The sequence below is a fragment of the Cucurbita maxima genome, unplaced genomic scaffold (genome assembly GCF_002738345.1).
Source record: "Cucurbita maxima cultivar Rimu unplaced genomic scaffold, Cmax_1.0 Cma_Scf00015, whole genome shotgun sequence".
NCBI lineage: Eukaryota > Viridiplantae > Streptophyta > Magnoliopsida > Cucurbitales > Cucurbitaceae > Cucurbita > Cucurbita maxima.
Genome location: NW_019272031.1, coordinates 1,982,728 through 2,004,317, shown reverse-complemented (window position 1 = coordinate 2,004,317; position 21,590 = coordinate 1,982,728). Strand labels below are relative to the sequence as shown.

General features: G+C 36.1%; 3 protein-coding genes across 5 annotated transcripts; 1 reads left to right on the top strand and 2 right to left on the bottom strand.

Annotated features, from left to right (window-relative positions):
• Nucleotides 1-471: 471 nt before the first annotated feature.
• Nucleotides 472-924, bottom strand: LOC111489933. The gene has a single exon (XM_023138337.1). It carries the CDS (start codon nucleotides 922-924, stop codon nucleotides 472-474), a length of 453 nt encoding a protein of 150 aa, XP_022994105.1.
• Nucleotides 925-8,279: 7,355 nt separating this feature from the next.
• Nucleotides 8,280-9,392, top strand: LOC111490464 (non-classical arabinogalactan protein 31-like). The gene is made up of 2 exons (XM_023139098.1): nucleotides 8,280-8,720; nucleotides 8,968-9,392. The coding sequence occupies exons 1-2, from the start codon at nucleotides 8,291-8,293 to the stop codon at nucleotides 9,267-9,269; spliced, it is 732 nt and encodes a 243-aa protein (XP_022994866.1). The 5' UTR covers nucleotides 8,280-8,290; the 3' UTR covers nucleotides 9,270-9,392.
• Nucleotides 9,393-11,877: 2,485 nt separating this feature from the next.
• On the bottom strand, nucleotides 11,878-17,686 carry LOC111490379. Of its 3 annotated transcripts, none has more exons than XR_002719559.1 (7): nucleotides 17,390-17,686; nucleotides 16,194-16,465; nucleotides 15,437-16,088; nucleotides 15,129-15,328; nucleotides 14,256-14,500; nucleotides 12,222-13,563; nucleotides 11,878-12,048 (listed from the first exon to the last, which is right to left on the bottom strand). XR_002719559.1 is itself a non-coding variant. In XM_023138973.1 (7 exons), the coding sequence occupies exons 2-7, from the start codon at nucleotides 16,463-16,465 to the stop codon at nucleotides 12,489-12,491; spliced, it is 2,376 nt and encodes a 791-aa protein (XP_022994741.1). In that variant the 5' UTR covers nucleotides 17,390-17,686; the 3' UTR covers nucleotides 12,149-12,488. The 3 variants fall into 3 exon arrangements, 2 of the variants coding, with proteins under 2 accessions (XP_022994741.1, XP_022994740.1); XM_023138973.1 differs by lacking the exon at nucleotides 11,878-12,048 and having other exon boundaries at nucleotides 12,149-12,491; nucleotides 12,560-13,563; XM_023138972.1 differs by lacking the exon at nucleotides 11,878-12,048 and having other exon boundaries at nucleotides 12,149-13,563.
• Nucleotides 17,687-21,590: the final 3,904 nt, after the last annotated feature.

Genomic DNA, 21,590 nt, shown 5'->3' with positions numbered 1-21,590 from the left:
CCATTAAATTCCCCTGCTCTCTATTGCATTTTCCACAAATCTAAATCACAACAACAAATGTTCATAATCAGATATTGTCTGAACGAATCAACTGTATCTGAATCGGAAATTGGCAATAATCTTGTGGAATATCTGAAGATCTAAGATTATGCTAGTTCAGGAACTCAATTCAAACATACCAGAGCAAAAATCAAGGAAAGGAAAAGAAAAGGACATGAATCTCTTTCAGAGATAAGAACAGCGACCAGATCTCATAGCTATGTACAATGCAAATTCGTCTTCAAATCACTTGCTAACGATAATGTTAGCAGTTTCAGAGGCAGAGAGCGAGGACGTCGATCTACTATTCTGCTTCTTGAACTTGAAGAAGTAAATAAAAGCAAAGAAATCAGAAAAGGACATGAATCTCTTACAGAAATAAGATCAGCGACCAGATCTCATGGCTATGTACAATGCAAATTCGTCTTCAAATCACTTGCTAACAACAATGCTAGCAGTTTCAGAGGCAGAGAGCGAGGACGGCGATCTACTATTCTGCTTCTTGAACTTGAAGAAGTAAATAAAAGCAGAAGCAATCAGTAAAGAAAAGCCTATAATTCCACATACCAAACTCACAACAATCAACGCGCCGCGAATGTGATCTCCGCCTGATCCAGAGCGGTTAGTGTGGCTGCGATTCCACCACTGCGACGGCAGACTCGTGTTCACCGCCTTCGGAAGTTCGACACCGGAGGAGGTTAAGGTGTTTCCTTGGAAGAACGATTGCATATTCGATGAAGAGTTTCCGGTAGCGCCAGGGTTTTGGTACTCCAAACCGTGCTCCGATGGACGCAGGTCTCTCGCATTTGAGCATCCAAAGAAGAAAATGGCGGCGAGACAGCAACAGACGGCGGCGAATGCAGCAATCTGCGAGGGAATCGCCATTTCTTGTTTGTGGATTTACAGTGCGTTGCGTTTGTGGTTGGATTTTATCTATGAGAGGAAGAGTTGATGAGTTAAGAGCATTGGAATGGAATCAAATTTGGGAGAAAGAGAAACGACGTCGGATTCCCCCTTGTCGGATTTTGTTTATATTAAATTTTCATTTACTTATTCTACACTTTTTAAAATGACAAAAATTAAAATTTTAATATTTTATTAGATATAAAATTTAAACTTATATTAATTATTTAATTTAAAAAAATACCCAAAAAAATTCCAAAAAGTTTCAAGAATTTATTTATAATTTTTATTTTCAAACACTTATTATAGAAAATTGAAAGATTAAATATCTATTTAAATTCTTTTCAAATTAAAAAAAAACTATCAAATATATAATTAAAAATTGAGTAATTTATTTGAAAATACAAAAAATAAAAAATTGAATGAACTATTAAATATTTTTTAGAAATTAAAAAACTAAATAAATACAAATATAAAAAATATTTGCAATTGATCCTTTAACTAATTATATTTATTGTACAAATATTTCTAATAAATTTTAAAAATAGCCCATATTATTATAAAAAAAATATATTTAAGAAAATAAAAATATGAATATCTTTCCAAAAAAAAAAATTAAAAACTAAAATAAAATTTAAAGTTATTTTTTTATTATTTTTTTTTTTACATTTCAAATTACATAAACTAATAAAAATATATTTTCTCTCTAAAAAGGATTTTAATTATATTATTCATCACTCCCTTTTATTTAATAAATTAACGTTACATGACATGTGGCATTTGATGATGGCTAATGATTTGGATCAAACAAAGATAAATGAAATATATTTATAATCATTTCTCACATAATTATTACCAAATGTCATTAATCAGTAATCAACTTAATTAAAATTAAATTTTAAAATAATTACGACTTTACACACCTCAAACTTGAAACTAAGTTGAAAGTTTAACCAATGTTTAAATGTTTTAATTCATCCTTGGGTTTTATTACCATTTTAATTTTGCAAATAAAACAAAATCTTACGTCACATTTAATAAGGTTTCATCTAATATCATATTTCAAAATTTGGTATTAAGAGGATTCTTATGATTCCAGAATTCAGATCATCTTGGACTATTCAACCCAAATCATACAAATTGAGTTCGAATTATAAATTTTTTTTCTTTTTTGTTTGGGTTGGGTTTAATTTTTAGAATCAAAAAATTCCGACCGCTTCACAGGTTGACATTTTTTTTATTGGGTCAACCCAACCAACCCCACTAGGAGGTTACAACCTAACCCTCCTTGCAGCGCCCAAAAAACAGAAGTCATAACACGGGTTCAAGGAAAACCCCATCAAATTGAGAGGAAACAGAAAAGCGTCGCCGCTAAGTTTCATCAGACCACCGTCGGAATCCACCTTCAGACGAGACTTATACAAACTGATACGTTAGCGAAGCCGACACTCCGTCAAGATCCAAGAACGTTTCGCGAGGTAAGGTTTTGAACGACATTTTTCAGATCTGGGCTTTTCCTACGTGAATCGAGTCCTAAAATATTGATATATTCACCTAGGAACAACTCTACACACAATTTGTGAAGAAGTTTGGTTGAAATTTTGATCCGAAGGTGGAGATCCGAGAATCGTCTGAGAACAGTAAGCGAACTTCCGACGCTCTTAACTCTTCTGGTAGTTAAGGAAAAATTACGAAAAACAAATACCGACATAGCCCGTAACACGATCTAGAACCATGCCAAAGAAACCATATTGATTCGAACTCCAAATCAAAAGATATGAAAATGGAAAAACAGATTGCAGGAGAGAGAGAGAGAGAGAGAAGAAGAAAAAAAAATAATAATTTGGCAGTCACGTGTCGGCTGCCGAGTGGCGGAGTGCGGCTTGGTAGGTGCCAGACACGCGTCGATCGTTGGCTGGAGCAACGCAACTCCAGTGAAACGATGACACGTGTCGCTTGCAAACCTCGAGCCGAACCACAAACCCGAGCCGAATCGAACCTCCTAACTCGCGACTATGCAGAAGCAGTCGTGCGTGCAGCCTGCGACTGGTGCACTTTCTCGCGTGTGGTCGGCGCATAGCCAACGCTGAGGGCGCGTGAGACACCCGTTTTGGCCCGTTCACCCTCTGTTTGCTTGATTTTTGTCCTGATCCTAGTTCTAATACTGTTTTTATGTGAATAGGGATCTTGAAGAAAAACAATATTTTTGGACACCTCACGGGCATAGAAACGCTAGCGAAAGGGCACGCGTCAACCAGGTAAGTCACCACCCGGTGTTCAGGAAGAAATACTTGTAGGATTCACTTGGACTGCATGCATGCTAGTTATTCACCTTAGGTGGTAGCCTCCTATAAGTGATTGTTATGAGCTGATGATGTGTAATATTATGTGAAGTTTTGAGTGAATTATCTGAGCGCGATCATGCTTTAAATTTCCGCTATACGTATGCATGTGTTTAATTCATGTTGGAATTGTGTATTTCGCGTTTCGGGTACTTGATGGATGACTTCGCCCCATTGAGCGCGAACTTCGCATTTTGGGTGCTTGATGGAGGTCATTGCCCCGTTGAGCTTGCGTGCCTAATTTGCATGAATTATATATTATGATGTTAGACGACGGTTGCATGCACACTCTGTTATTTTCTATGGCCCATTACTATGATACGCCTAGGGATTTGCAGTTAGGAGCGACAAGTCACTCTAGCTAGACCTAATCTTCTCCTAGGAACTTAGCAAATTACTATGGTGACGAAGTACCTCAGGAGTGTTCATAGATTGCTAGTGTGTGAACGGTATCTATAGCTTCGTGGGAGGACCAGGGGTTCCTGACCAGTTCGTACTGCTCCTAGCCATTTAACATGGGAAATGTGTCTCCACGTCGTACAACCCATTAGCTGCATGGGAACGGGTTGGGTCGTGCCCCCCATAGGGGGACTATATGAGCTTAGGAGGTACTCAGCACACCCCTAGGCTAGATACCATGTAGTCTCATATAGTCATGCAGAGGTAGCGCCTCATAAAGAGATACTGGCCATATCAGCTCAGCGTAAGGAACCTTTAAGTATCAAATGAAAAGACGATGAACTGGTAAAGTCCAAGGGGCAAGCCCCAAGGGACTAAGATTAGAACCATATGTTCTATAATCAAATTAGGAGACCGTGGGAACCTGTTTAGTTAGGAAGCGATGAGAGCGTACAAGTAGGTGGCTTAATGAGTATAATTTTTAAACTCATCCTTGCTATGTTTTCCTTTTTCAGGAGTGTGAGGCGTCGGTCAAGGGCGGGCGTGATGGAGACGGGGATTGTCATAGATGAATGAGTTGTCCTGGGGCGTCAGTCCAGTCTTTATTTTGTATTTGAATTCTTTCGTAATTTATTTCCAAACTATTAATTATTTTTGTTTGTCGTTCAAAATTTTATTGGAAGTAAATGATTTTTCTCTATTGACTACTTAAATTATTTTGTGCATTCATGTGTCATTGTTAGTCACGGTCCATAGTAAAATATTGGGTCGTGACACACCGTATCCTATTTTTAAAATTATTATGAAAATTAAGAATATTTTATATTTGTTATTGATGTTAGTGATGTGTTGTGACTTGTGAATATTTGATATTGAAACTTTATGAAATAATATTTTCCGTAGAGTCGCTACCCGATGTAACTTCTTTATGTGGAAACATTCATTTAAATTGACTTCATAAAATGATGTCATGGACTTATAAGTTTTAGAAAGGGTCTAAAAACAATATAAAAGAAATATTAAAATAAAGGAAGGTAAATATAAAAATAACAATGCACTGTACTAACCTAAGATCTACTGAATTAAATACAACTACCGTATGTAAGTTTCATAGTCTTTGTTTGCAATTGTCATCGTAACCGTAAAAAGATGTCTTGCACGCAAACACATGCAATCATGGAACTTGAAAAACAAATCATTTGCAACAGCCCAAGTCCATTGCTAGTAGATATTGTCTGTTTTGACTTGTCACACAGTTTTAAAACGCGTATACTAGAGAGAGGTTTTCATATCTTTATAAGGAATACTTTGTTTCCCTCTCCAACCAATGTGAGATTTAACAATTCATCCCCCTTGAGGGCCCAACGTTCTCGCTAGCACATCGCCCGGTGTTGGGCTTTGATATCATTTGTAACAGCCCAAGGCTACTATTAGTAGATATGTCCGCTTTGGCTCGTTACATATCGTCGTCAGCCTCATGGTTTTAAAATGCGTAAACTAGGAAGAGGTTTCTACACCCTAGGAATCTTTCGTTCCCCTCTCCAACCAATGTGGGATCTAACAATCCACCTCCCTTGGAGGCCAACATCCTAGCTAATACACCACCCCGGTATCTGGCTCTGATACCATTTGTAATAGCCTAAGTCCACGACTAACAGATATTGTCTGTTTCGGTCTGTTATGTATTACCGTCAACTTCACGATTTTAAAACGCATATAAGCATAAGCATAAGCATTAAAGAAATCGCACTCTGTTTGAAGAGACATCCAACTAACATCCCAATTCTTTGTTTGAGTATTCCAATGCATTTTCTCCAAATTCCCTGGTCGAGCATTTCGAGTACTCTGATGAAAGATTTGTTGAGGATTATTGGGAGTGAGTTCCACCCTGACTAATTTAGGGAATGATCATGAGTTTAGAAGTAAGAAATTCACTCGAGTTTATGCTCAAAGTGGACAATATTATACCTTTATAATAAGATCAATAATATTTTATAAGTTTTGATACTTACTTCATGCATTAAAAATATATTTATAGTAAGGAAGACGAGGGTGGGACGGGTTAGGGAATTTGGCAGACATGGAAAGAAATCTCTCCCTACACCCTTCCCCATTTCCCGATCAATAGGGAATCCTCACCCCATTCAGGACAAGCACTCACGGGACTTCGACCTCATAGGTTAAATGGACATCTCGACTCACATGTCTTCACATGAATAATTTGGATCAAATCATTTTCCATACCGAATAATATTAAATTGCAAATAAAATATTTAATTATTATTAAATGATTATGTTATATTAATAATTTTGAATTTTTCAAGCACGTTATTAGTCTATTCTAAATGTCAACCCCAAATCTAGCTCGAGTTTTCATCTCGAGTCACTTGTCAAATAATTTCTAGTGTTCGGTCGTTCTTCTAAGGGTGAAAGCTTTTATTTACTTTCTTTTCTTTTTCTTTTTTCTTTTTTCTTTTTTTTTTGGAATTTTCACGATATTATGACTAACTTCTCTCTAGTTTCTCTATACTTAAGGTTCACTCTCGACTAGTTGTCTACTATGTCTTCAATCACATACGTAAATACTTGTATCATATTACTAGTTAAAACATGTTCGAAACTTATATACTTAGCAAGGTGACAAAACGGACGAGCTCATGTGTTCTCGTGCGCTTGCACACTCTCAACCACAAGCGCCCCACACGCATGCACTCCCACACGTCACATTTTTCCTTCGGGCAATAGCTGAAAATCTTGTTCACACGAAGAATTTTGGGTTGCTTAAATTTTTTTTCCGCTCCTCAAAACACCACAATAGCATAGTCCTTACTCGTATGAACTTAAAACGTCCTTCAAATGACCAAAACAACACCCAAACATATACAAATCATAGATTCAACCTTTCGATTTAATGGGTTTTTGGTTTCTGTTTAATTTCATTTTTCCTTCCAAACCTTATGCTTAAATAAGCATCTAATATAAGTCACGAGTATACATATCATATAGATCAACCAATGCATGCATATCTAATAGTTCGAAAGGTATTTAAAACACGATTAACCAATAGAAGAGTGTCGTACTTGAAATTCAAGCGGATCAATGAGCTAATACCGCTCCAATCCTCCTTAATTTAACCAAAATATTAGTAATTTCGTATCAAAACATCCTAAATTAGTGGATTTAAATGTAATTTCACCTACGACAAAAAAGAATTAGAGAAATATTAATATATAGTTGACCAACCTAACTACTAACTAAATGATATCATTTTTTTCAGTGCAATATATTAATTTATACCTCTTGAAATGGCAATAATGGTCAACTAAGAAAATATTAATTTTTTTCTCCTTTTTTTGAAATATTTTTATAAAAATTTAAGTGGATAATTTTTATTTTAAAATATAAATTCGATTTATATTTTAAAATAAAAATACATTTCTATCCCGAATATTTCACAATTTGTAACAACGCAAGTCTATTATTGGTAGATATTGTCTGGTTTGACCCGTTATAGGCAGATATTGTCTGGTTTGACCCGTTACCTATCACTATTACTCTCGCGATTTTAAAACCCATTTACTAAAGAGAAGTTTTATCCCCTCCTCCAACCAATATGGGATCTGATAAGGCAACCCTAATCGTCAGCTCAACTATCAAGCTTTTATTTGAGTGGAGTAATAACTGTTGAATCAGAGAAATTAACACTTCTTATACAAAATTTAGATCATACAAGAAATAAGGCTCGAATTAGATTACCTCTTACGATCAAAGATATAGAACACGATTTGAACATGGTTCTAAATTGAGTCACTCTACAGTCAAACTTGATCAATGTTTGACTGAATGGCTCGGATGCAATCTACAACAAGAATTGCTCGAAACTTATAAATGACAAAGATGATGCTCGAATTTATAAGGGTAACGTCTCAACTTGAGAGATCAATGTCATTCCTCACAAATTCTGATTTTTTAAATAATAATTGGTGGGTATTTATAGTCTCCCAACACAAACATTTATGGCCGTGATTTAACCCCTCCGAACAAAAGACAGAAGTGAATTTTCACCATTTGATTTTTACAAACTTTTTTAAATTAAAAATAAAAAATAAAGTTTTCTAACCAATCATGAAATAATGCTTGCATGCAAATATTCACTCCTGAAACTTTAAATGGTCCTTCTTCAATCGAATCAGTCTGTAACACATGAAATGATTGGTTGAACCGAGTCTAACCAATTTCGTATATGAAAAACTAATGCTTATTGAATCTTCTTAAGTTTGGATCGTGTAATAGGTCATGTCTTTTACAAATAACAGAGAAGTCAATGGTACTTGAGATTTTGATTAGGTAACAAATGGTCGGTTTAGTTTATTACCCATCTCTTTACACTTTCCATTTCTATCATTTCTTTAAAAATTAAAAATTTTGAAGAATGAAATTTTTTAGTATTTAAATTATTTATAAAATTCTAATTAAGAAATTTGTTCAACTTTATTTGGTATGTGAGTTGCCTCTTTATTTCAACTTCAAATTTTTTTAATGTTATTATTGATTAAGAGCCATTATATATACGAGCCTTGGATGTTAGAAGTTCATATCATATCTAAATGGCTTCTCTTACCATAAGTCTTTTTGTAATAACGCTTCTCTTCCATTGTAGTTTCAATGTCTTTGAAGCTGCGGAGTATCATGAGAGTCCTGCTCCTGCACCAGCCGACCATCATCTAGTTGCCCCGAGCCCCCACCACCTTGCCCCGTCGAGCGAGTCTCCGATCCCCCACCAGCCACCGAGCCAATCTCCGGTTCCCCACCACCTTCCCCCGCCGAGCGAGTCTCCGATCCCCCACCAGCCACCGAGCCAATCTCCGGTTCCCCACCACCTCCCTCCTTCCCCTTCGCCTCACTACGCCCCCGTTGAGCCACCTAAACCGCATACCTATCATCAAAGAAGGTCCATCGAAGTCGAAGGTGTTGTTTATTGCAAGTCTTGCAAGTATCCCGGTGTTGAAACCCTTCTCGATGCTAAACCCCTTTCAGGTTAGTTCGAAAAATAACATTTTTACCTACGAATCATTAGATATAGCATAAACCCACTTTAGTTTTAGCGTGTATTTTACATGTAATCGAGGCAATGTTCTAAATTTGATATCAATGTTGTTGTTTGTTTACTAAAAGCGTTTATTCACATTGTCCAATAATGATTCTCGTACTTGTATGATATTGTCTACCTTGAACCTAAAATCTCTCCAAAACACCTAGTATTATATATCTATGATCGTTGCAGGTGCTATGGTACAAATGACATGCAAGAACACCAAGTATTCTCGAGTAGTTGTGATAGCCACCACGGACAATAACGGTTACTTCTGGCTAGCGGCGAAGGACGTGTCGAGCCACGCATACCACCGATGCAAGGTTTATAATGTGAAGTCGTCGAACAAGAATTGCACTATAACGTCAAAAATGAACGGCGGAATAGAGGGGGCAGAGTTGAAGCCGGTGAAGGCATTCTTGGACGCCGAGAAGAAACCGGTTGTGCTTTACAGTGTTGGGCCATTAGCTTACGAACCCACCTGTCCACGTTGAAAGTACGATAGGATCTTGGGGATTTTGATGATATGATGGTTTGAATTTATGTACTTTGCTAGGTTTTCGCGATATCGTTGTTTTTTAATAATTTTTAATCGAGTCAACGAGCTTTCGAGGTAAGTTTTTTTTTCAAATAAAAAAAAATTATATTATGGTAATTTTATGGTTAAATTAAATAAGGCCTTTTTACTTACCTATCTAACCCAATCAACACCCAAACATTTTAATTAAGATATGTCAAATGGAATCTAACCGTACATGTCTCCTAACTATATCGTCTAAATCGTCACTACTAACAATCCATCATTATCCCTGAAAAGGAGATTTTAGTAAATAACATTTGGGCTAAAGGTCAAGTTGGTAATTTTTTTTACATCTCTCCTTTCCCTCGAGCCCAGGTATCATACACGCCTACCCAGGTATCATACACGCCTCCAAAATAAAGATTTAGGATAAAATTGTTAATATTTTTTTAAAAAATAATGGTGTTTCAAAAGTACTAATTTTTTTTAAAAATAATTCAAAAATACAATTAATATTTTTTACTTTTATTAAACAAAAAGTTCAAAAAAAAATCTTACGATCAATATATGAATGAAAATTGTCTATTGATGAATTTAACTCGTCATACTAACGTTAAGGGTAATTTTGAATTTTTTTTTAAAAAATTAAGTTATAAATTAATTTTTTTTTAAAAAAAAAAACTTATGGGTATTTTTATAACACTTTAATAGTTAAAAGTATTTTTGAAAGTTTATGGGTATTAGTTAAATAAAATATTAACCGTTACCCTCCAAAACTAACCATAAGAGTGTTTTTAATCCTAACATAATTATTTTATGCGAAAATAAATGTTTAAACTTCATCTTAAAACATTGTCATAGAGTTATGTGTTCGAAAACATTTTTAAAACGACATAATAAAATATTAAATGAAATAAATAAGCATTAATATTAAAAACACCCTATTCTAACACAAGTCTAACAAAATAAGTACAGCTACCTTATGCATGTTCCATGGTCTCGAATTGCAATGACGTTGTCAACCGTGTAGGGATGTCTTGCTTTTACCTGAAATATGAGTAAAACGTGGCTTGAGTATTTTAAGATATAGTAAGTGACCTCACTGTTAGGATTAGATGCAAACACATACAATCATTGGTGGGACCTATCATATCAATCTATAGTCCTTAGGCGGCTTGTAAGAACCGGACTGACTCGATGACTCCAAAAAGATGAGTAACTTTTTCACGAAGTAAAACAAATAAAATTTGAAACATAATATACATTATATTTATATTATAACAAAATAGTGTTATACATAAGTATTTGAAACACAACATAAAGATAAAATACAAAAGGAACTGGCACAATATTTAAAATAAAAGGGTGTGGAGGATGATGGGTGAGACTTGTCTATGGCACCTGCTCTAGAGTCTGCTCTCAATCTCCTTGTTTACCTGAAAAACATGGAAAACATGAAATGAGTAAAAAGACTCAGTAAGTAGTCTACTCCTTGTTTACCTGAAAAACATGGAAAACATGAAATGAAGTAGTCTACTTGTAGACACTTAATCGTGTCCTTGATATGCTAGGGTACAACACTTTTTCTGGTCTTATTTTGGTTCTTGTTGTACATAATTAGGTTGTCTAGTTCTTGTTCTTGACTTGCTTGTTCTTGACTTGTGGGTTCTTATCATGATCTATCCTGAGAACCTTAGTCCTTGAATTATAGTTCTTGGTTACTGTTCTTTGAGTTTGGATCTCAATCCACGTCTAGTTTTAGTTCTTGATCGTTGTCTTGTTCTCAGTTACTTTCTAGGTTTTTGTACTGATCTTGGTTATTCGTTTTCCAAGACACTCTCCTTAAGATTTACGATACTAATCATGAACCTAACAACCTGTGTCCACGACACTCCCCCTAGTCAAAAGACCTATTGCCTTGAAAACTCCGATTAACCCAAGGAAACTCATAAAATTTGGATTTTGTTGTCAACTTATTTAGATTGAATTGAGTTCAAATAAATGAAAACTTTATAGAAAATATTAAAAGTTGAACAAACTTACGTTAAAAAGCCTATTTATTTAATTTGTTTCTACCTATAAAATTTTAATTAAATGAAAGTGAATACTTATTTACACGTGTAATTAATGTTCCATTTTATTATTATAACTTTATTAAATCCATAAACTCAAAGATCTAAAATTAAAACACATTATTCATAATATATTTATTAATGGATTAAAGTTATTATAATAATTTAAATTAATAAAATAAACTAACTACAATTAATTAATATAATAAAATTGTTGAAATTAACCATAGAATCAAACAAAAAAAATATTATTTATTTATTATACGAAAAACTTCTACCAACCACTTAATTATTTTAAACTTCTGAAATATCTATTTTAATATTATATTTTTTTAAAAAAATACTTTTGTTACTATTACTTTTAATATTAACATGTAATTAAATTGTATAAAGTTGTCCAAAACGCAACTAACCAAAAAAAAACTCTAGGTCTATTAATTTCTTACTACATATTTATAATTAATTAAACTCGGAACCATAGTTATTATAATTGTTCTTCTATCATAAGACTATCGAAACATACAAATTGCGATATTTATTTAAGTTTAAGGTAAAAATTGCAATACTTCTAAGTTTAAGATTTACCTTGATGAAATCGAACATAACACGAATCAAATTAACCGCTCCACATCGCTCCTAAACTCTACCTCATGTCATCTCATTTCTTTTCCCGGTGGCTCCCTGTACAATTTACAAAGAATCAGTATTGATGTGAGGAACATCCAGAGAGTTGAGTAACCCAGCCAGCCATGGCCTTCTGGAAAATAGAAAAAATATCATGCGCCTCTATCTGTCCAATGAAAGTTCATCAATTTGGATCGAACTATCGTCGATGGATTATCGTAAGATCTTACTGTGGCCACGAAGATGAGATGCAGAATAAATTGTGAGCTGCTTGATCATTAACCGTGGCAAGAACGGTGCGCCGAAGAATTTAGGATCAATATTTGTTCAACTCAGAACAACCTACTTAAGCTCAGAAGAGTTCCCAGAGTTCATATCTGATATGGTATGGTGTAAACTTCTTTGGTATCTGGTTTTTCTTCTCAGAAGGACTGAACAAATGTCATTTTTGTTCGTGGAATAGAAGAGGTATTGTTCTCTATGAAGCAATTGTGGGCTCAGGAGCATCACTGAGAATGCCATCGATCTTTTCTTGATGACGTTCACTGTCAACAAAGATGGTATTGTAACTGGAAGGAGGTACACTTTCGTACTCCATATCAATTTGTACTGTATTTGTACTTTGTTCAAAGGAATTACCGTCGACAACCTCTTCAACGGAATTTAGTCGTTGTGGCGATATAGAGATTGACATTGTATCGACGTCCATCTCAGTACAAGGGCAGTCCTCCCCGGCAGTTTCGCCATTCACATGCTTTCCAGACACAGTTGAATCAATAAGCAAGCTACTGGCGTTATCGGTAATATAATTAGAAGCAGCTTCTTGTACCAAGGCACGGTCACTCTTGTTCTGGTTCGACTCAGACTTGTTTCTATGTACAATATCCCTCAGATATTCTGTCTCTCCAGTAGATACTTCCGTGTCAGTTTTATGCTCCTGGAAAGGACTCCTCGACTCTTGGTTGCTCCCCATGCTGATTAGTACATTCAACTGCTTCTGGACAGACATTGCAAACGATACAGCATGATCACGTATTAACGAATCGTGAGGTGGACAGCGCAGCAGGTCGGTCAAGGCCTTCTGGTACTGCAATGAGCTGATTGATGGTTTTGTAGTCCCTTTCTTACGACATATGCTAATAACCTTGCAGATATGCTCACATAGATTACCCATTTCTGCCCATCTGCAATCACAAAGACCGAACTGCGAACCAGGATTCCAAACAACAAATTTCCTGTCTCGAGTAATTTGGTCGGTGACTTTTGCGATATTTCCTTCAATGACAACATCAGAGTCTGGAATTTTCAATGCTCTGCGCCAATATGTCAAGCCACTCATCCATTCATCTTTCCAATACCGTGAAAAACTATTCTTCTCCGAGTACTCATCAAGCCAGAAGTAAGAATGTACCTTTGTACCCAGCTTGTAGACCAACCAGTCCGTGCGCTGATAAACATCAACATCTTTTTCATTTAGCAATCGTAACTTCAATTGGCTGTGGTAAAACTCCATTGCAGCACATGTTTCCAGACTGGTGAGTGGAAGGTCTTTTAGTGCAGTAGTCCACAAACCTAAGACCAAAAAAATTTAGACGATGAGAATTTCGATATGCTCCTCCTAGTCACCATGGCCTTGAAACTTGTTGCACATGTAATGAATGTATCTAGCCTTCAAAACTAATGTCCATAATTTTCAAAATAACCCCTTTCCATTTCGAGCTTCCCCTCAAGGTTTTTAAAACGCGTCTGCTAGAGAGGTTTCCACACCCTTATAAAGAATGTTTCGTTTTCCTCCTCAACCGATGTGGGATCTCACAATCCACCCCCTTCGGGGCTCAGCCTCCTCGCTGACACATTTTTCTAGTAGACGCATTTTAAAAACCTTGAGGGGAAGCCCAAAAGGGAAAACTCAAAGAGGACAATATCGGTTAGCGGTGACTTGGGCTGTTACACCCCCGGAACACATTTGTTTTCGATCAGATCGATAGCCACTCTTCCTTCAAATAAAAACAAATGCAATGTGCTTGAATGATAGTGCTCATGCACATTGCACTCGCATTTACCATGTCTGAAGTCAAATATAAAAGAATTATAAAATAATCGCATTAACCATCAATTTGTAGCCGTTAGAAGACTTTGGATGATAAATGATGCAGATATCTAGCAAATAAAAATGATAGCAACAAATTCAGCAAGCATGATAAATTGGAAACCTTCTTTTTCTAAGAAAACCTCATTATTAGAGAACGGAGAAGGAGACAAACCTAGTCTAGGACACCAGGTTGCCCTAAAGTAGTCAATTAAATCTGGATCATCAACTTGATCTTTAATCAGCTGTTCAAATAAATCCACCTTTTCATCACCTCGGCAAACTCTATCCACCGCTTGCCCAAGCTGTCTTAATATCTCAGCTTGCTTCTCAATTTCCACACATTTCTTCAGTACATTTTTATGCCATGCATGACGGACCCGCCAAAAGCTTAATAAAACAGAACATTGAAATATCTCCCTGAATAAAATCAAAGAAATACTCTCATTCACCTGAGGGCGGCATACTTGAAAGGAAATGAAAGCAATTTTTTTTTCTTTTTTGTGCGTGTGTGAGCTTTTAATGAAAAAATGAAAAAATACAATACAAAAGACAAGCCTAAAAGAAGCGGGAGCCAATCCTGTAGAATAGCTAGATTTGCACTAACTAGTAGCTTTCACATTCGCCAACGAAAAAAGTTAGATTGTACTGATTAACTGAACTTAAAAACCTTTTGCAGAGGAAAATTTGAGCATAAAAAATAATTATAAGCCACTCTTATGGAGAATCATAAGAAATATTGACTGTAGCCCTTTAAGTGGACTTATCGGTCATGTGCATTGGTTTATCCATCAAAACAGTTGAAGAAAAGAAGTCAGCACAGTTTTCTCATATTCAACAAAACTATAACAAGACAAGACAGTATGAATCAATAGCATCTTTAACCAAGAAAAGGAACAGAATGAAGAAAGGAATTAAGTCTATAATTATAGACAATTATTGAACTGTTAAGATGATTATCTTTTGATTCTATGAGCCCAATGGATTGATTAGTCAAGTTTGGCTTCCAAAAGTGTCCTTAATTTCTGAACAAAGAGAAATAGGTAACCTGATTGTCGGTACATCAGCAAGAGGATCGTCCACAACAAAGCCAGCCAACTTCCATGTAGGATCTTTGGTTTGAACTCTGCTATGAAGAGCCCTCATCCACCTATGGGCATCTCCACTGGAAAATCTTGGTGATATAATCCAAGCTACTGGAATTGCGTTGTAGTCTAAATTGAATACTACCAGACTATGAACTGGATACTGGACAAAAATGCAGAAAAGGCATAATTAGCATCATCTGACATTGAAATTGGATCTTATAATCCAACAACGTTGAAATAACTGAGACATAAGAATTAGCTGATATACCTTCAACTTGTTTGTTCCAAACCTGGAATCTGAAGCAAGAAGGCCACGATTGCCGAATCGTATCATTTGTTGTAATTGCCACTCTGTTTGAATTCCCAAAGTAAAGGTGTCTGTATCAGTAAAATCTTCATAAAAGAAAACATTACTACGATGGCCCTCAACCCACATGTTAATGCTTACTGCATCATCTTCATCAAGCTCATGAGTGGAACGCCGGATGCTTCTCTCTTGTATTCTTACATATCTATGAGTTAAAAGGTCATCACGGTTGCATGGACCACCCTGTTTCTCCACCGATTCATTATGTCTCTGCATAATGGTCTCCACAGAAACGCCAACATATAGAAGCGACAATACACGTAAACGAAGATCTTCAGAGATGTATGGTGCAAACATAGCACGAGTACCTTCAGCCTTCTTGTCTTGAGGACCATGGCATGGCAATCCCTTCTTGTCTACATGCTTGTCCTCATTATATATGATCAGTGCAATAGATGGTTCAGCAATTAAACGTTTGACAATGAAGTGGCAGGTGCAACCCCTTTTAGTGTTTGGCCGTCCAGCATTTTTCTTCTTTGGTATATAAGTATTTCTACTGGGTCGTACAACTCCCCCCTTCCTGTGGTCATCAGGACCAAACGAACACCAATACCTATGTATTCGATGAATAACTAAGCTTCTAAAATTTGAAGAAAAAAGACCAAGCACGAGATGAAAACATATGTATATATAACACATATACAAATATGGGACTTACATAATGTACTCCAGTACACCATCAACCTTCGGTTTGAAAGGTGCTTTCAATGCTCGTCGTCGCCTTGCTTCAACATGAAATCTGGTTGGACATTCTTTATTTGAAGATTCGCCACGTACAAAATCATCAACTCTAGCAAAAGGGATTACTGCAACTCTATCCACATTGTCACGCCATCCTTCTACCTTAGACCACACAAGATCAGCGGAAGAAAATTCCAAGGTTGAAGGATTCTGTACTGGAAGAGAAAAAATCTCGTCCCATCTGGCCATCTAAAAAATGAAACGAGGAAATTACAAGTCAATAATTTAGGAAGCAGGACATGAAACGCATTTTAAAAGGCCCAAATTTATAAGAACCAAAAATAAATTCTCTCTCAGCAAGACAAATCAATTAAGCAAGAAACCAACAGCAGGCACAGAGCTTACCAACGCATTGCAATATCGCAATCAAGGTACCAAAATCAAAATGTAAAAAAAAAAAATGACAAAAATGTTGTGTCCCACTTCTTGATAACTAGGCACATGTACCGGTACTGACTTTTAGATGAACACAACTCTCCACAATGGTATGATATTGTCCACTTTGAGCATAAGCTCTTATGGCTTTGCTTTGTGCTTCCCCAAAAGGCTTCATACCAATGGAGAGAGTATTATTTGATTATGAACCCATGATCATTCCTTAAATTAGCTGATGTGGGACTAGTGGGATTTTCATCATCCAACACTAACAACATTTCTTCACATATCAAGGCTCACCAAACTGCTAAATGAAATTCATAGCACTAGAAATGACAACTTATCCACTTATCTCTAAAATAATAACAATGGCATACTTCATTGAACAGGGGGAGAATCATAAAGCAGAGGCATCTGATAGCCCAGAACACCCTATCCTTCCCAAAAGAGAAAATTCCAGAAAAAGAAAGCAATCTAAACTACAAAACAAAAAGAAGCAGCAGAAACTTAGCACTCTCCGCAGCCTGAATTTAACCGGCATATAAACAAGTAGAGATAAGAGGACAACAAATTGGAAGACAATACGCCGACGAAAAGAAACAATCAAAATTTTAAAACGCGAACTAGTTCATCACTACAAATGACCTGACCATAAAACTAAATGCAATCACACAAACTCACAGTCGAATAAAGAAGAGTTCAAACAAAAGTTGGACAAAGTAAACTGCCTCAACGTACTGTCTTATCAGAAAACCAAAGCCTTCTGCAACTTGATGCCTATATCTTGTCGCACACTCCACCGAACCAAATGAAACTCGCTCTACGTAGTCAGATGTTCCGACTCAATTTCCGTCGGCGAACGCAATACACAGTCCTCCAACCACCAGAAAATCAAATAGAATAAATTCGAATAGAAATCTAGATTGATTCCGGAGATACTCCGGGAGATTGTTGAGTCGGAGAAATTAGAGCTCTGGTTCTCGACGAGAGATGAAAGGAACAGAGAAGAAACAGCCACCGGAGGCGGTGAGGCTTGCGAACAAACATCTTATAAAAAGAAAAATGAAAAAAGAAAAAAAAAATCTGTCAAAATTTTAAGTCAAATACAAAAATAGGGCAAAATTAAATTAAAATTCAAAAATAAGACATGCTGCTTAGGGTTCAACGGTTCGAAACATGCATCTTCGATCTATTTTTATTGATTTAAACCCTAAAACATGTTCATTATCCTCCCATTAGATCATAATCAACTTCTCCGATCATTCCATGATGGATTTCACAAATAATTCTTAAGAAAAATCCAGTACGACTACTTACCCGTTGAAGTAATTCTTAAGAAAAACTTGATCGATGTGAGGAATCATGAGCTCGTGGCATACCGAAAAGGTAGGGAGGTCTAAAGTGACTTAGGGCATCACTAGGCTAGGCTCGATTCATGAAAGACATGTTTCGGGTTCAACTATTCGAAACATGCATCTCGGTTCCATTTTTATTGATTTAAACCCTAAAACATGCTTATTATCTTCACATTAGGTCGTAATCAACTTCTCTAATCATTCTAGACTCTAATCTAATAGTTACAATGGCTAGTTAACTTCTTCACCACATCGTCATCACCTGATACTTAGGTGTCACTTGCGAGAAAGGGAGAGTAGCACAAATGAGTATACATCCAATATGTAGCTCGCTTAAAGCTAATCATATTACTTATACAACATTCACATACATAACCGAGGCTCTACCAGAAGCCATCACTAAAATTAACCTAGATTCTCAATCATCGGTTGTATTCTACGGGTAGGACTCGTTCTACTCATCTAAACGAAATTAATAAAAGGTCCTTTGACTGAACTTTTGAAATTCACTCAAGTCCTCGACTTACTTTCATTCATCACTTATTTTGTAGGACCAAATTATCACTTCAGTCCAATAACTTCGGTTGATTATGGTTGTCATTTCAGTTCAATAACTACTATTTAAGTTTCCTTACCACAAGCAGCTAAGTTTAACTAGATCTCTTATACTCAACTTGTGTTCGGGTTTGAAAGCTTATTCAATCAACTAATGTTGATTCAATGACTCTCATTGATCGACTGCTTGGTGTACAATCAATATTAAGCCCCTAGGAGCTTGTACTCATATCTATATGCCATAAATCTATGTCGTAGGCTCGCCTAGACAAACATTTTGGTTCTACTCTTCTATCTCTGCTTACTTTTAATTTTTCAGCTGGTCAACTTCTAGCTTTTCCACATTAGCTCGGGGAAACTCTCACCAGTTTGCCAATCTCTTAGAGCATGTTGACTAGACTAAGTGTAGCTGAATTCAAGGTATCTAGATAATTACATTCTAATTTTAGTGTCTGTTGTCGTATTTCCAACTCTAACATACATCATTGAGTATGTTCTCTATGACAGATAAACTACTAGGGTAGTCGGCCTAACTCTAATAGTCTCACAATATGAATGTGACACAAGAAGGAGTGACCTCGTGTCTATCGACTCTAAGTGCTCCCTTGTTCTGCTTTGACAAAAAAAAACACAATTCGGGAACAGTTGGAGACCCCTTGACCGCACTCATATAGCGTATGTAGTGCACTTATAGGTGCATATATGTAATACTAAATCTGCAGGTACATATGTTGTCTTACCAAGGTAAAATACCTAGGGAGTCCGTGGAATTGTAACGCCCCAGATCCACCACTAGCAGATATTGTTCTCTTTGGGCTCCTTTTCGGGCTTCCCCTCAAGGCTTTAAAACGCATCTGGTAGAGGAAAGTTTCCACACCCATATAAATGGTGGTTTGTTTTTATTAAGATATGATATTTGAAGATATATTTTCATAATTAGTTAAGAGTATATCTGAGATATTTATGGATTAGTGGTATATTTAAGGTTAGATTTAGATTTGATTAACTCGATATAAATTAGTTAGTTATATATTTTTCCTATTTTTAGGTATTAGGGGATAGTTTGTATCTTATTTAAACGTCGTAAACATGAATAAAAATCATACTTTCGATCCCAATTCTATTTCTATTTCTCATTCTTAACATGGTATCATAGCGCCGATCTTGGTGGTGTTCTTAAATATCAAAATTTCCTTTATGGCGGAATCAACCAAATCTAGCTTCAAAATTTCGGATGTTGATTTAACACATCCTTATTATATTCATCACTCTGATCAGCCAGGATATTCACTTGTTCCAATAAAATTAAATGGAACAAATTACCAATTCATAACTGCTAGGATATTCACTTGTTCCAATCAAATTAAATGTAGCAAATTACCAATTTATAACTCTAAGTTATGCATGCTCTTATTGCGATGTTAAATTTTGTGAAGATGACTTTCTTTTTTCATCAGCTTCACAAACTTTGACATTAGCTCCTTCGACTCCTGTTGTACCACTTCATGATCCATCCTACTCAAACATTCATCCTCCACCTTCTATTCCTCCTTCACCTCCTATCCCTTCACCTACTACTTCGTCGTCTCCTCCACCTTCTCCAGATTCGCCCACTAATTCTAATCCTATCTCACTTGATACTACTAAACAGCCTCCAGCTTGACATAAGGATTATGAGATGTCTTCTAGAACCAATTATTTAACCTCTAGCTCAAGTCCCAACACTAGCACCAGGTATCTCCTTCATCATTACCTTTCATTCTCTCATTTTTCTCCTACTCAACGTGCTTTTCTAGCTCTTATTACATGCCAGACAGAACCTAAAACAGGAAATTAGCGACCCGTTATGGCAGCATGCTATGAATGATGAAATTGCAGCTTTGGAACGTAATTATACATGGTCTCTCGTTCCTCTACCACCTGGTCATAAAGCTATTGGTTGTCATTGGGTGTACAAAATTAAATACAACTCTAATGGTTCTGTTGACCGTTATAAAGCTCGACTTGTAGCAAAGGCATACACTCAGGTTGAAGGTATTGATTACACAGAAACATTTTCTCCTACAGCAAAACTTACTACACTTCGTTGCCTACTCACTATTGCTGCTTGAAAATGGTTCACCCATCAGTTGAATGTTCAAAATGTCTTTCTCCATGGTAATCTAGACGAGAAAGTCTATATGTCTTTACCACCAGGTCTTCACCGACAGGGGGAGAATATAGTATGTTGGCTCCATAAATCTCTTTATGGATTAAAACAGGCTATCGCAATTGGTTCTCCATATTTTCTACAACTATACAAAATGCAGGCTACACTCAATCCAAAGCAGATTACTCTTTATTTACTAAGAGTAAAGGTACTTCTTCCACGACAATTCTAATCTATGTTGATGATATTCTGTTGACAAACAATGATCTCAAAGAAATTCAATATCTCAAGACTAGTTTACTCCATAAATTTCTTATCAAAGATTTAGGAAATTTGAAATATTTTCTAAGCATTGAATTTTCTCGGTCTAGAGAAGGAATTTTTATGTCTCAAAGAAAGTATGTTCTAGACATCCTTCAAGACACAGGTCTTACATGAGCACGTCCATAAAAATTTCCTATTGAGCAAAATCTGAAACTTTCTTTAATAGAAGGAGAGAAGTTGAATGATCCAAGTAAATACATACGGTTGATTAGCAGATTAATATATTTGACAGTCACTAGGCCTGACATAGCTTATTCAGTTCGTATGCTTAGCCAATTTATGCATGAACCAAGAAAACCACATTGGGATGCAGTTCTTCCAGTTCTGAGATACATCAAAGGCACTCCTGGTCAAGGACTCCTACTACCATCTGAAAACAATTTAAGATTACAAGCATATTGCGATTCTGATTGGGGTGACTGTCGAACTTCCAGAAGGTCTATTTCTGGGTTCTGTATTTTCCTCGAAAATTCAATTATTTTTTGGAAGTCTAAAAAGCAGACTATTGTGTCCAGATCATCAGCAGAAGCCGAGTATCGAGCTATGACAAATACTT